We start from the raw sequence: 15,317 nt of genomic DNA, 5'->3' as shown, positions 1-15,317 counted from the left end.
GAGAAAATACTGAGGATAAGGCTTACATGAGCAGCATCGATAGGTTCTGCGATTAAAACGCCGACCCCTCTGGATCTTATGCAGTTTTGTTTTGTTTTGTTTGTCCTTATATATATGTTCCTCGCATGACGAAACACTTACAAGCAGATAGTCACTGGCAGTGAGCTAGCGATATTCACTGATATCTTAGTTGGCCTTTGGTAAAATACTTGTACTAAAATTGTTCAGCTAAATATTAAGTGTGCCAAGGCTGCTAGCCTTTAAAGCCTACTGCCCAATTACCGTTGATACTCAATGAGGTTACGAACCGGGACTAAAAACGATTTCTCCACCAGTGTTATTTCGTCTTAAAGGATTTAGCTCGATAGATAGCGACAATAACTTCCATTTATTACTAGCCACGTAGTTATGTTTTGCGTGACTTTTAATCCCGTTTAACAAGTTCTGTATCTGATCTATTAGTTTATCTCAGCTTTTAAGAAAGTTATAACATTAGCACAGTATCAATTAGTCTAGCAAATTATAAATTTAGCTAAGTTATACTTATAGATATATGAGAGAAATCACTATAAACCTCTTTTTTTTTCATTATCTTCGTCTCCTCTCTCTTTATATCATCTGTCCAGTAGACAGCAGAAACCTCTAGAGATACATGTTCAGCCTATTTATGATTTTTTATTATCTATATACCCTTTTATCCAACTATCAGTAATTTCTTTTGCGAGAAATGCTCAGTATTGTTTACACAAACTTTCTATTCGGCTCATATGGTTTTGGTAAAATTGGTTATATAACATTAAAAGTTCACGTTTTTTTTATAGCACCAAAAAATACCGGTTCACTTTAGTAGTTATCCGTTCTAATTTTTAACACTTCCGTCAATTCTCGATCATTTTTCATCCGCCTTGATCGCTATTGATCTAGCCACACACGCGATATAATATTTTTACTCACAAGCACAGGTAGAATGCAGAATGCATGGCAATAAGAGATAAAAACGTCGTATCTTGAAAAAAAAAAGTTTATTACTACTCTACTTTCACGCGCGTTCGACATCACACTACACTGCTGCCTGGAATCATGGCGCATGGAGCCAAATCCCAACCTTTTGTAAGCTTTTTTTTTTCTCTTCCTCCTGTAGCAGCACGTGCATCAAGACCAAACTAATCAGCTCACTTTTTCCCTTTCAACTTAATAATAATAATTCAGTCTCATATACTGTTCCTAGTCCTAGAATAACAGAAAATTAAGCTACCGGTCAAATCACTGAGACAATTAAATATAAATCAATCAAATACTACTCGTCAGCTTGTTTAACTACATTTCATGCATTGCCTAGTACATTAGAATTAGCTACTCCTAGATTGCACTGGGTTACTGACATCTTGCTCTGTTTTGGCCCTCGCAGCATGCATTTTGTTGTTAAAAAATAAGCTATTCGATCCTACTTCTTGTATACTTTTACTGTTAATCACATCCTTTTTATCCACCACATCTCCCACGCGCATGCTGTAAGTGTTCACTTTCATTGGACTACTTTCCAACTGATATCCTATACTCAGATGTGGCTGCCTACCCAAACTTTTGAACTAATTAACTTAATTAACTGCATTTTTTAGCCTCACCTCAAAGGCAATCTAAACGGGAGAGAGAAGAAACTAAAATTGTACTGCTACGGTACCTCTTGTACGCTTCCCACTCTTGGATCAAAGTTACTGCATCTGTTCTAAAACGTAAAAGATTTTTATGGTTAGACATGGTTACTTTAAAAAATAGGTGAAATTAAAAAGAAAAAATATTATAATTGGATGAAAAGCAAAGTAGGTGAAAAAAATGAAATGATGGAGGGCTATAATTAATTGGGAAGATAATATTGATAGAGATATTGTTATTTTTTTCGTGAACACGCAAAATGATTGCACGTCAATATATTAGAAGGAAAAAAGGTATTTTTTTACACAACGCAATCAGTCAGACCGGCTTATGCCAGGGGAAGGAAGAAAAAACAAAATAAAAGCTGTAGCTAGGAAGAAAAACTACTACAGCAGCTATACGTAACTCCGATCAGCAGGAAGAGGCGGTGCCACACTACACTCCCAAGAAATCTTTAAAAGCAACAATGCCAGTTAAAGACCACAGATGGCCCTCCGAGCGGATGGACTCCAGAACCACTGAGACCGAAGGAAGTGCGGAGTTGAAAACCCTGGAGTTCTATTCCTTCCACAGCTGCCAAGTGGCCAGGAGAACTAGGGAGTCGAAGCCGACATGGAGATGCTCAGATAAACAGGCCCTAGAGATTGGCTACCAGTCCTGGATCCATCTCAGCGCCACGTCAACTGGTGCTGAATGTTGTGCCACCGCGGATGGGAGGCTAGTCGGCGTGCCAATGTGCATTCAGCGCCGTGTTATTCGGTGCTAAGGTGTCTAAGTTCAGCGCCACAAAAGGTTCGTATTTTAAATAAGTTTTGGCCACGATTCATTTGTAAAATTAGTTTTTGTAAAGGGTTAAATTGTCAAAATTTGTGTTGTTGAAGAGACTTTCTACCGTCTTCAAAACTGTCTTAACTTTTTTTACAAAGTAGTGCAACATTTTTTTTTGAGAACTAGGTTATATCATCCGGATCCGGGAGGCAATCACACGACGTGTCTAGGAGTAGTATATTCCTATCTACGTACTCCCCTTGTCGTCGTGTACAAACATTTACTGTACCAGCTAGCGCTCCAGTCCAGCCTCCAACCGGCCATGCCCATGGCGGCGGCGGCGGCCTTCGCGGCGCATGTGCTGCGAGGCCGGTGGTTCATGGCGTACGGCTCCTTCCTCATTATGTCGGCGGCGGGGGCGACGTACATCTTCGCCATCTACTCCAAGGACATCAAGTCCACCCTCGGCTACACTCAGGAGCAGCTCAACACCGTCGGCTTCTTCAAGGACGTCGGCGCCAACGTCGGCATCCACGCCGGCCTCATCGCCGAGGTCACGTCGCCATGGTTCATCCTCGCCATCGGCGCCGCCATGAATCTCGGGGGATACCTCATGCTCTACCTCTCCGTCACCGGCCGTGTCGGGGCCAAGACCCCGCTCTGGCTCGTCTGCCTCTACATCGCCGTCGGCGCCAACTCGCAGGCCTTCGCCAACACCGGCGCGCTCGTCACCTGCGTCAAGAACTTCCCCGAGAGCCGCGGCGTCATACTCGGCTTGCTCAAAGGATTCGTCGGCCTCAGCGGCGCCATCTTCACGCAGCTCTACCTCGCCTTCTACGGCGGCGGCAACACCAAGCCGCTCATCCTTCTCGTCGGCTGGCTGCCGGCCGCCGTCTCCCTGGCGTTCCTCGGCACCATCCGGATCATACGCACGCCGCGCTCGCCAGCCGCGGCGCGCCGCGAATACCGCGCGTTCTGTGGCTTCCTCTACGTGTCGCTCGCGCTCGCCGCCTACCTCATGGTCGCCATCATCCTCCAGAAGAGGCTCCGCTTCACCCGCGCCGAGTACGGCGTCAGCGCCGCCGTCGTGTTCGCCATGCTCCTCCTCCCCTTCACCATTGTAGTGCGCGAGGAGGCTGCTCTGTTCAAGAATAAGTCGCCTGAAGAAGAGGAAGCCGACGACGTCCCGCGGGCGCTGTCCGTGGTGACCGCGCCCGCGAAGCCGGCGGCACAGCCTTCGCCTGAATCCCAGAGACCGACGACGGCGACGGCGAGGATCCTCCAGGCACTGAGGCCGCCGCCGCGCGGCGAGGACTACACGATCCTGCAAGCCCTGGTGAGCGTGGACATGGTGCTGCTGTTCACGGCGACGGTGTTCGGCGTGGGCGGGACGCTGACGGCGATCGACAACATGGGGCAGATCGGCGAGTCGCTGGGGTACCCGCAGCGCAGCGTCGCCACCTTCGTGTCGCTCATCAGCATCTGGAACTACCTGGGGCGCGTCGCCGCCGGGTTCGCGTCGGAGGCGCTCCTGGCGCGGCACCGGCTGCCGCGGCCGCTCATCCTCGCCGTGGTGCTCCTGCTCACCGCTCCGGGGCACCTCCTGATCGCGTTCGGCGTGCCGGGGTCGCTGTACGCGGCGTCGGTGGTGGTGGGGTTCTGCTTCGGCGCCGCGCAGCCGCTGATCCTGGCGAGCGTGTCGGAGCTGTTTGGCTTCAAGTACTACTCGACGCTCTACAACTTCTGCGGCACGGCGAGCCCCGTCGGGTCGTACATCCTCAACGTCCGCGTCGCCGGCCGGATGTACGACCGGGAGGCGGCGCGGCAGGGACATGGGGTGGCCGCGGCCGCGGGGAAGAAGGCGTTGACTTGCATCGGCGTGAGGTGCTACAGGGAGTCGTTCTTGGTGATGACGGCGGTGACGGTGGCGGCGGCGGCGGTGGCGGCGGTGCTGGCGTGGAGGACGCGGGTGTTCTACGCGGGAGACATCTACGCCAAGTTCAAGGACGGAAAAACGGAGCTCGGAGTGGACAGCAATGGCAGTGGCACTGCCAAGGAATAATATACTAGGATACTGTACTCGTATTTGTTTGAGGAAACCAAGGAATATACTGTACATATTACAAACTTTATGGAATAATGGTCCTGTGTGTCGTCTTCCTTCCTGGAAGGGACGACTCACCACTCTGGCCGGCCGTTCTGTTTTGGTCTAGTCTGTTCTCTCCTCCATTCCGGTCCATGTGTCTATGGCGATCGGCCTTCCAGCCTGAGTGATCAAGGCCATTAATAAGAAGCGTCGCGCCTTCTTGTGGACGGGCATGGACTCGGCTCACGGTGGGCAGTGCCGGTTTTCTTGGACGAATGTCTGTTGTCCCAGAGCTTTCGGTGGGTTGGGAATTCATGACCTTAGGTTGGCAGGTTTTTCCCTGCGTGTTCGCTGGCTTTGGCTCCAGCGCTCAGCGCATCCCTACTGGGACGGCCTGAAGGCCCCAGCCGAGCAAGCCGTCTCTTACATGTTTGAGGCGTTCACCTTCTTCATACCATGTGATGGTGAGACAATTCTTTTCTGGTCTGACCAATTGATCTGCGGCCGCTCGGTAGCTTCCTTGGCTCCGGATCTCCTCTTCGTTGTGCCCCCGCGTCTGTGTGGTTCGCGCACGGTTGCTTCTGGCCTGGCAAACAACGCCTGGATTTCTGACATCCACGGCGCCCTCACTGTCCCGGTCATCTCCCAATTTCTCCTTGTTTGGGATGCGGTACTCCACATTCAGCTTATGCCGGGTGTCGGGGATCATCTTGTCTGGCGTTGGACGAGTGACCAGCGCTACTCGACGCATTCGGCGTACCAGGCGTTCTTCTTTGACCAGCACTCCTTTGCTTGTGCCGATTTTCTCTGGCACGCGAAGGGCCCTGCTAAGTGCAAATTCTTCCTCTGGTTTGCATTTCAGCAGCGCTGTTAGACGGCTGATCTCCTTCAGAAGCGCGGCATTGATAGCCACTCGGCCTGCCCCTTTTGCGCTCAAGAGCTTGAGACGACGAACCACATCCTCCTTGACTGCGTGTTCGCTCGTTAGGTCTGATGACGGGTGTTGTCGTCTCCTGGCTGGGCTGTCCTCTCTCCCCTCCGTGGCAGCTGGCTGCAGGATTGGTGGCCATCTTCTAGGGCATGTTTACCTTATCATCTCCGTGCCAGCTTCAACTCCCTAGTCCTCCTAGTCTCATAGCAACTGTTGAAGGAACGTAACTCCAGGGTCTTTGACTCTGTGTTCTCTTCGGTCACAGTAGTCGTAGAGTCCATCCTTTCGGAGGACCGGCTGTGGTCGTTAGCGGCCGTTGCTTCCTTTGGGGAATTGTTGGGAGCGTAGAGTGGCTCTACCCCCTCCCCCTGTTTGGAGTAGAGTTACCGTCGTTTCGAGTTTTTTTCCTTTCCTTTCTTTGTTTTTCTTCCTTCCTTGGCATAGGCCGGTCTGGCTGAGTGCGTTGTGTATCAAAACTCTATTTTTCTAATATATTGACGTGCAATCCTTTTGCGCGTTCGTGAAAAAATGTTCATTTTTGCACAAATTATTTACACAGTTTTTTTTTAGTGTAGTACGTAGAAGATTAAGTATATCACAAACTCATCAAGTGGATTTTTAAGCTTGGGGATTTGAATTTGTGTAACTTTAAGCTCCAAAATTTAACCATGCAACTAAAAAACTGCAACTTTGTAGACAGGGGGAAAGGGAAAATGCTGCATAGTCCACTGGGATAATATGAAGTTGATACTGTCAAATCACAACAGTATCTCCCAAAGAAGTGGTCTTCGGACTTACTAAATGGCATTGTTAGGGATTGAGATCCTCTAACTTCTCGGTTTCAAAAATAAAAGTTTCATGTCAACCCTCTACTCAATGATCTCACATACCCACATACCAGTGACTCAAAGTTAGAGGGAAGTAAGTAAGAGAATCCTCTCTCAATTGTTAGATGGTGCGATCTCATTGAGGCCTCTTTAGAGCGTAGGATAGAAAAACAGCTGAACAGAAAAAAAAATGCAGAAATCAAAGTGACATGTTTTTTTTATGATACAGAAACTGAGAACACAAGAAGAGAAACCTTTTGATTGCATCACGGGAAAATTGAACCACAGAAAAATTTAAGACTACCAAATCTTTTGTTTTTTCCCTTTAAATTCTACCATAGGAATACAATCCAATAGAGAACATTCTATTGTTTTGCTATGAATGAAAGACGTCTTTTGGAGAAATTCATAAGGAAATTGATCGTTGAAAAGAAGTCCTCCAACAATCCTTCATTTTAAATAGGCCCTGAAATGGAGCAAACTCACTCAAGATTCCCAGCTTTCGCTCTCTGTTATTTTAGTTCAAGTTGGAAATTTCAAGTTTTCAACGCCAAGTTGATACTACTACGTGTTAGTTGTATCCCATGAGTAATGTACGAGTACAACCCCAAGAGATGAGCACAAGTGCACAACAGTAACACAACCAACTCAATTGACAGCGAGCTGTACACAACGTCCACATGCATATCTGCTTGCTTGCAAGCGACAAATTTGACAGCCTATTATAGGTCATCGGACACATCCAAGATTCATATGCATACAGTATGCAACCCAAAGCTAACCATCAATTGAACTAGTATATCCAAGTTGTCAAACAAGAAGAAGATCCAAGAAGAAGAAGAAGAAATTGGGTGTTGCAATGTTTTTTAGAGGGGAGGCCAGATGGCCCAGCTTTTTATAGAAAGCATAAGTCTTACAAACCGTTTTACATAATACTGGGGCTGCCAGTTTTCAATTAAAGGCATTACCATCAGGCATCAGAACATAAGCATCCAAAGAAGGATGACTCTAAGAAGAAGGATGACTCTAAGAAAGGGTAAAGGATAAAGGTTATCTAGCAGAACAGAGACGAAAACTAAACAGATGGGAGCAGAATTATCCAATCCCAGCTCTTCGTAAGGACACCAGTACTCCTTGCATAGCTTGAGTCTTCATTTCCAGGTCATGGGCCTTCTCCGGCTTTAATAGAATCTTCCACTGTAAAAGAAAACCAATCAAGCGGAAAGAGATAATCAGGGGTGAGGAGATTAGTTTGTTTCTAAAAATCATATCATTGCGAGCAGACCAAAGAGTCCAAATCAAAGCAGCCAAAATCATGGTATTAAGTCTAGAGGTTTTAGAAGTATCAAAACCATAGAGTCTAAAGAAGTCCTCAAAATTAAAAGGGATCCTTCCCCAGTCCAAAGCATCCCGACATACACACCAAGCAAAAGTCGCAATAGGACAGTTAAAACAGATATGAACTGCATCTTCACTTCTATCACACAGTTGACAGAATTCAGAGCCTTCCCAATTAAATTTCTTCAGTTGAACAGCCGATTGAATCTTTCCCCTTATAGCCAGCCATAAAAAGTGTTTTTGTTTTGGAGGAATCGGGCTAGCCCAGATAAGTTGAAAATGTGGGTCAATTATCCCTCTAAATGTGGGTGTTGCAATGTTGTAGTATAGCACTTCTTAAAAACTAAAAGAACAGTTATAAAGAAAAAAGGAGTCCTTTTTGCTCCTCTATCTCTCAGATCTTCTGATCGAGCAGCAGAATTGCAGCTCAGGTGCTCGTCGGCGTCATCACCGCCTTCTCCTCCTTGGATTCCACCTTCTCATCTTCTCCGGCGCCGGTGCCATTGCCAGCGCCACCGCCACCGGCAGCCGCCTCCTCCCTGAAGCGCGCGTAGATGTCCCCGGCGTAGAACTTCCTGGTCCGCCACGCGAGCGCCGCCATCACCACCGCCGCGGCCACCGTCACCCCGGCGACGATCAAGAAGGAATCCTTGTAGCACTTCACCCCAATGCACGTCAGCTCCTTCTTCCCCGCCGCCACGGCCACCGCCCCCTGCCGCCTCGCCTCCCGGTCGTACATCCTGCCGGCGACGCGGACGTTGAGGATGTAGGACCCCACGGGGCACGCCACGTTCCCCACGTTGTACAGCGTCGAGTAGTACTTGAGCCCGAACACCTCCGAGATGATGGCCAGGATCATCGGGTACGCCGCCCCGAAGCAGAACCCGATCAGCACCGACGCCGCGTATAGCGACCCCGGCACGCCGAACGCCACCAGCAGGTGCCCCGCCACCGTGAGCAGCAGCACGCCGGTGACCACCACCGGCCGCGAGATGCCGTACCGCGACAGCAGCGCGTCCGACGCGAACCCCGCCGACACGCGCCCCAGGTAGTTCCAGATGCTGATCAGCGACACCAGGGTGGCGATGCTGCGCTGCGGGTACCCCAGCGACTCCCCGATCTGCCCCATGTTGTCGATCGCCGTCAGCGTCCCGCCCACGCCGAACACCGTCGCCGTGAACAGCAGCACCATGTCCACGCTCACCAGGGCTTGCAGGATCGTGTAGTCCTCGCCGCGCGGCGGCGGCCTCAGCGCGCGGACCACCCTCTCCATCGCCGTCGCTGGTGGCGTCTCGGCGGCCGCGGGCGATGGTTTCGTGGCCGCGGACAGCGCCGGGACGTCGTCGGCTTCCTCCTTGGGGGGCGTCTTCCTGAACAGGGCGGCCTCCTCGCGGAGGACGATGGCGAAGGGGGCGAGGAGAGCCGCGAACACGACGGCGGCGCTGACGGCGTACTCGGCGCGGGTGAACTTGAACCGCTTCTGGAGGACGATGACCACCAGGAGGTAGGCGGCGAGAGCGAGCGACACGTACAGGAAGCCGCAGAACGCGCGGTACTCGCGGCGCGCCGCGGTCGGCGAGCGCGGTGCGCGTATGATCCGGATGGTGCCGAGGAAGGCGACGGAGATGGCGGCCGGGAGCCAGCCGACGAGCAGGATGAGCGGCTTGGTGTTGCTGCCGCCGCCGCCGTAGAAGGAGAGGTAGAGCTGCGTGAAGATGGCGCCGCTGAGGCCGACGAACCCCTTGAGCAAGCCGAGCATGACGCCGCGGCTCTCGGGGAAGTTCTTGACGCAGGTGACGAGCGCGCCGGTGTTGGCGAAGGCCTGCGAGTTGGCGCCGACGGCGATGTAGAGGCAGACGAGCCAGAGCGGGGTCCTGGCGCCGACGCGGCCGGTGACGGAGAGGTAGAGCATGAGGTAACCCCCGAGATTCATGGCGGCGCCGATGGCGAGGACGAACCATGGCGGCGTGACCTCGGCGATGAGGCCGGCGTGGATGCCGATGTTGGCGCCGACGTCCTTGAAGAAGCCGACGGTGTTGAGCTGCTCCTGGGTGTAGCCGAGGGTGGACTTGATGTCCTTGGAGTAGATGGCGAAGATGTACGTCGCCCCCGCCGCCGACATGATGAGGAAGGAGCCGTACGCCATGAACCACCGCCCCCGCAGCACCTGCGCCGCGAAGGCCGCCGCCGCCGCGCCCGCCATTGCCGCCGTCTACCAAGCTCCTCGCTTAATTAGCTTGTTGGATAGATAGGAGTGTGTACGGTCGGTGAGATCGCATTAATTGCAGACTTGTAGCAGTAGGAGGAGAGGAAAATCGTTGAAGATGCATGTGACTCACTCAAGTCCACTTCACTGATTGAGTACACGGTTTGAGATAATTTTGACAAAAGTTTTGGTTCAGCGTCAAATTGCCAGCATGATATTGACCTTTGCTGCGATGGTTTGTCCCAAAGTCTGATGATCCTATCCAAATCCCCAATTCCCAAAATCTCATCTTTTATGATGGATATTCTTCAGCATTGAGGAACTCTGCTGTCTTGCCAGTTGCTACTGTCTGAAAAATGCAGATAATTCACTAATCTGATTCTGTTCTATTCCGGAAATCCGGATTTGATACTTATCTGTTCCAGTCTCTTACTCCTATCAACATTGACATACAGATTATGCCAAAACTAAAGAAAAGATCAACTCTTTCTTCAGACGGTATGGCACCAATTTGTTCAAGCTGGTAGGGATAGGACCAGCGGCAGCAAGGCAGCAAGCAGGACAGTTTTTGTTGACTTTGGTAATGCTACTTCATTATTGCACCTCTAGTTTGTGGAAGTGCAACTATAACTGAAAATTTATGTCGGTAATGAAGAAAAGGTTGAAGGGGCAGCTAAAGAGTACTCCTCTGTTCAAAAAAAAAAAACACAATCCTAGAATTGGTTTTTTTATTTTTTTTTTACAGAGGGAGTACCCCTCTGCAAAAATGTTAGAATTATTTTATATTTCAGTTTTTCTTAATATGTTAGTTATATTTGTAGTATTCAAGTATCTAGGATATAAATAAAAAAATATTTGATCAAAACCCGATAAGTTATCTTAATAATCATTGGTTGCATGCATGTATTTTTTAATCTATGTTACATATAAGATGAGTTAATTTTTTCTTAATCTTAGTAATGAAAGTAATATGTCTAAGGGCATTAGTATAGTATACTCAGTAAGTAAGGTGGGGTCTAACAAATGTAGATTTTTGTCGTTGGAACTTTCATAATGTGTGAGGCAATAAGGCGGTCCCATGACTATATAAAAATCCAACGGTGTGCAATGGCATGGATGGAAAGGAGAGAGTCAACACATAGGTGAGAAAATAGTGTTTTTTTATTCCTTACTATTCTCTATCCAAAAGTCTAAGATATATTTTATTTTTTGTTATTTCAAAAGTCTAAGACCTATTTGTAACCTTTACATATCCAAAAGTCTAAGATATATTTTATTTTTTGTTATTTCAAAAGTCTAAGACCTATTTGTAACCTTTACATGCTAAATTTCTCTTAAAAAAATCTTTATGTGCTAAATTAAATTGTTGACGGAACACAAGAAACCATCTTAATACTTATTGGTTGCATGCATGTGTATAATTTATTGGTTTTGTCACATGGTGGATGTGATAATTACTCATTGGTCTTGGTGACAAATGAAATGTCTTAGAATTTTGAATATAGCAAGTACTAGGGAGTTATTGTTGCTTACTACTTCCACAATGTTTGTATTATTGCTTACTACCTGGTTTTTAAGCATATTGTGGATGCCATAACTCTTTTGGATGGAGGGAATATTTCATACTTCCTCCATCCAAAAAAGTCTAAGACCTATTTATAATCTCTATGTGCTAAATTAAATTGTTGACCGGAACCCAAAATGTCATCTTAGTACTTATTGGTTGCATGCATACTATAAGGGTTATTGATACCACATACCCAATAGTAATCGACTAAGCTCGGTGAGGCCCACCACATACCATGTTCTATACGGAAACAAACCTCGTAATCTCGTATATAGAAGGAGTTCCGGATAAGGAATAACAAATAGAGTTCTATATGGAAACGGCAAGGACTACTTGGATTGTATTCATTTTGGTCTCCCTAGTTTTATTTGGACAAGAGGACACCTATGGATATAAATACAAACCCCCTAGGAGGAGAGGAAAAAGAAACCCACAATACACAAGCCAATACGCCGCTGGATATTAACATCAGAGATAAGCCTAGACATACCCCATCTGGTGCCTACGAAAGCCGGCAAGAGGGATCTAGCGCCATCTCTGATCTCGACGAGTTCGTACTTGAGGAGGAAGACTACCCTGTCGTCGACTACGAGTTGGTTATCTAGCCGCCAAGTCGACGACAGCTAGATAGGTTATCCCAAATATTATATTTGTGTGATCCAGATGAATAAAGAGTAACACCGGCTTTGGCCAACAGGATGTAGGGCTATTACCTACCAGATAAGGGGCCCGAACCTATATAAAAATCCCTATCTCCATCTCTCTTTACCTCAATCCCGCATATACCCTGGTGCCAACGATCCCCATACCATATAAATACCGTAGTCGCGATCTCAAACGTCAACACATGTGTATAGTTCATTGGCTTTATCACATGATGGATGAGTTAATTACTCACTGGTCTTACTAACAAGAGAAATATGTCTTAGATTTTTGGATGGAGGGGGTACCAGGCTACCAGCTACTCCCTCCGATTTCATTTTAATTGACGTTTTGGACAATGACACGGTCTACAAAATATATCTTTGACCTTATTTTTCTATTATAATATATACAATAAATAAATGCATGTTTACTTTATTATATTACTTTGAAAGACAAATCTATATATGTTGTTCTTGTTTCTTTAAAACAAATATTTTGAAAGTTATTGATGGTCAAAGTTATAAAAGATTAAACTCAACCTTGTCCAAAGCGTCAATTATTATAATACCGGAGGAAGTAAGACACAACCACCACTAACACAAATAAAAAGAAATAATTGTTATCACCTTCTCGTTTCGACCGCCTCAATAAACACGATGCATGCACCAATGAGATTAGGGTGGATGATTAACAGAAAATTTATGGAAGAGAGAAGTATTAGTGAATTGTATGTAGACATACGCACATCATATTATGAAATACTTAAAAAAAAGTGGCTACACCTTAGTATATTTTAGGATGGATGGGTATAAAGTACTAGCTTTGAAACCCCCAATTTTGAAAAGATATGTGTTTTTAAGTGTGGCTGGGAATCAAAAGAAAAGTAAGGTTTTGGTGTACATATCCATCGTGAACCGGAAATAAAATGGCGGCCACTGTCAAGGCCATAACTGATAGGTTGGATATAATACGAGAATGACACTGCACAGCTCTCATTTACTTGTTGACAGCACTTTCAGGCTGTGCACCACTATATCTATATGTAGATCAGCAGACCTTTAGTAAAGTGAAGGGAATGAAAGGAGTTAAGTTCACACGTTTGCATGTATCTACAAATGAAATCATTATCCAATGGTGAGAATTGTTACACGTGTGAGCACACTCAACTTTTTCTCCTAAAAATAATTAAAAAAAACTTTATCTGCAGCAGCGTATAAACTCATTCGCGGGAAGATTTTAGTATGTGTGTTAACTGTGTAATTGAAAGAGAGAGATAGAGAAATCTGAATTGTTTCCCTTGTTGCGGGGAAATCTGAATTGTTTGCCAAACAAACAAAAGAGACAGGTCCTCACATCTCGCGTTCAAAACTAATTGGGCCAATTAGATAAGCCCGGCCCAAAGAGAGTCCGTGCTGCATGACCAGGCAGAAGTCAGATCCAACCGGCCTGCCTGTCAATCTACAAAGGATTTGGATTCATAAGCATTTGTTTAGTTGGAGGACGGAATGGATCGGATTGAGACGAATTTATTTTCTCAGGGTGTTTATTTTGGGATACGCTAAACCAAGCATACGCTAAGAATTACTACTTATAACTGTCATTTGATTATGTAGCAATAAGGTATAGAAAATCCAAAGGAAATTAATTTCCTTTTCTAACAGTTGTAGAGAAAAAAACATAAAAAATTTCCCATCTACTCATACCTTTTTTTTAATTAGTATGGATTTGTAATTATGCATTCCTGTTCCTACATTATTTTCTATTTCTGTGGAGTTGAAATCCCGGCCTCCAAACCAAACAAGCCTGCGCTGTTTTGAGTATCTTTATACCTTACAGGTTCTTATATATGTCTATATCTCTTAGGGCTCCTTTGGATGCAGGGGAGGAAACCCCGGGAAAAATTCCCGTACAGAGATTTTTCCCTGCACCAACCGATCCCCTTCCACCTCCAAGGGAATCACTCCTGTTAGGGGAATTTTCCCTGATACCATTTGGGAGTAGGGGGAGAGGGTTGATGGGGGAAGGGGGATTTAGACAGGCAAACTGCTAAACAGTGTTTGAACAACATGTCTCTAGAAATATTATAGAAATTTCAGGAAAAATAGAAAGAATATAGAAAATCCATATAAATAGGAAACAACCTACAAAAATTCCAGAAAAAAATATAAAAACATAAAAAATCAACAAGTATTAGAAATTCAGAAAAATACAAAGAAATATAGGTGAGTTTATGTGGAAACCAACTTCGTGACATGACATAAGTTAAACTTTAGAATCATCCATATCATACAAAATTTAAAATCTTTGGAATCATCCTTGCATCCACAAATATAGAACTGTACATTATATTTATATCCACAAATGTCTTGATCAAGAATGAGACATGGGTCCATTTAAATCTTTATCTCTTCTATCTTCTTCATCATCTCTTCAACAAATCTTCATATATTCTAATAAATCTGTCAGGATGAAAAAGATAATCTGAAATTTAAGTAATAAATATAAAATAGTGATACTTCAGCAATCAAATTTGAAGGATGGCCATTGATACTAGCTTAGGAAAAAAATGCATGCACATCAACCAACATATTGCAATTGTCAGCTACATCAGCGTAAACAAACTCTTGGTATAAGCACTTTCTTTTTAGATCAAACATCCTACATGCAGATACACACCATTATTTTTAAATCAAACACATTTGAAGTCCATGTTTTTGTATTGATAGTTTTCCAACAATACTCTATTTCAAGTCCATATTTGAAAGTAAGTTGAGCATGCAATTCAAATTGAATCCTGGCAAGAGGAAGAATGCAAGAGCACAATTATGAATTATCATTATGGACATGATAAGGAAAAAAAAGTAGTAGTAGTAGTTGTTGTTTTAATTAATCGGTACTACTAGGTCACTTTGTTTGGCCAGTGTATTGTGCAGTGAGTGAGAGAGAGGAGATTGAAACATCTGTGTGTGCGTGTCTTTGTATATAGGTTGCTGCCAAAGCTTGTGTTTTTTTGAATGCACAATGCCACCTTGCTCATTTTCTGCTAGTGATACATGACATGAAACTAAAGTTTGGACTAATGTATAAGTATAGAGCATAAAAGACTTCATTTTGTAGTAAGTATGAGTTCCTATCAAAAATATGATTGTTACCATTTATTTAGTCCCAACATGTATGCTAAATTGACCACTAATTCTACAGTTCCCTGACAGAGACTACAAGAATGGATCAGACTAAAAAATACCTCCAGAAAAAACAAAAAACTTGATGCTAGCAGCTCAACCAGTACTGAGATC

The 15,317-nt window shown here is 45.6% G+C and overlaps 2 protein-coding genes across 2 annotated transcripts; one reads left to right on the top strand and one right to left on the bottom strand.

The window, feature by feature from the left end:
- The first annotated feature begins 2,553 nt into the window (after positions 1–2,553).
- Positions 2,554–4,633, top strand: LOC4352902 (protein NUCLEAR FUSION DEFECTIVE 4). The gene has a single exon (XM_015763607.3). It carries the CDS (start codon positions 2,744–2,746, stop codon positions 4,481–4,483), a length of 1,740 nt encoding a protein of 579 aa, XP_015619093.1. The 5' UTR covers positions 2,554–2,743; the 3' UTR covers positions 4,484–4,633.
- Positions 4,634–7,720: 3,087 nt separating this feature from the next.
- LOC4352901 (protein NUCLEAR FUSION DEFECTIVE 4-like) lies at positions 7,721–9,865 on the bottom strand. The gene has a single exon (XM_066306354.1). The coding sequence runs from the start codon at positions 9,804–9,806 to the stop codon at positions 8,031–8,033; it is 1,776 nt and encodes a 591-aa protein (XP_066162451.1). The 5' UTR covers positions 9,807–9,865; the 3' UTR covers positions 7,721–8,030.
- Between the last annotated feature and the right edge of the window lie 5,452 nt (positions 9,866–15,317).

Source organism: Oryza sativa, chromosome 12 (assembly GCF_034140825.1).
Source record: "Oryza sativa Japonica Group chromosome 12, ASM3414082v1".
NCBI classification, from domain to species: Eukaryota; Viridiplantae; Streptophyta; class Magnoliopsida; order Poales; family Poaceae; genus Oryza; species Oryza sativa.
Note: the sequence above shows the minus strand (reverse complement) of the source record. Positions and strands in the feature narration are given on the sequence as shown.

What these genes read in the sequence shown, in the direction of transcription:
- LOC4352902 (XM_015763607.3), top strand. Translation starts at nt 2,744, where the DNA reads ATGCCCATGGCGGCGGCGGCGGCCTTCGCGGCGCATGTGCTGCGAGGC.
- LOC4352901 (XM_066306354.1), bottom strand. Translation starts at nt 9,806, where the DNA reads ATGGCGGGCGCGGCGGCGGCGGCCTTCGCGGCGCAGGTGCTGCGGGGG.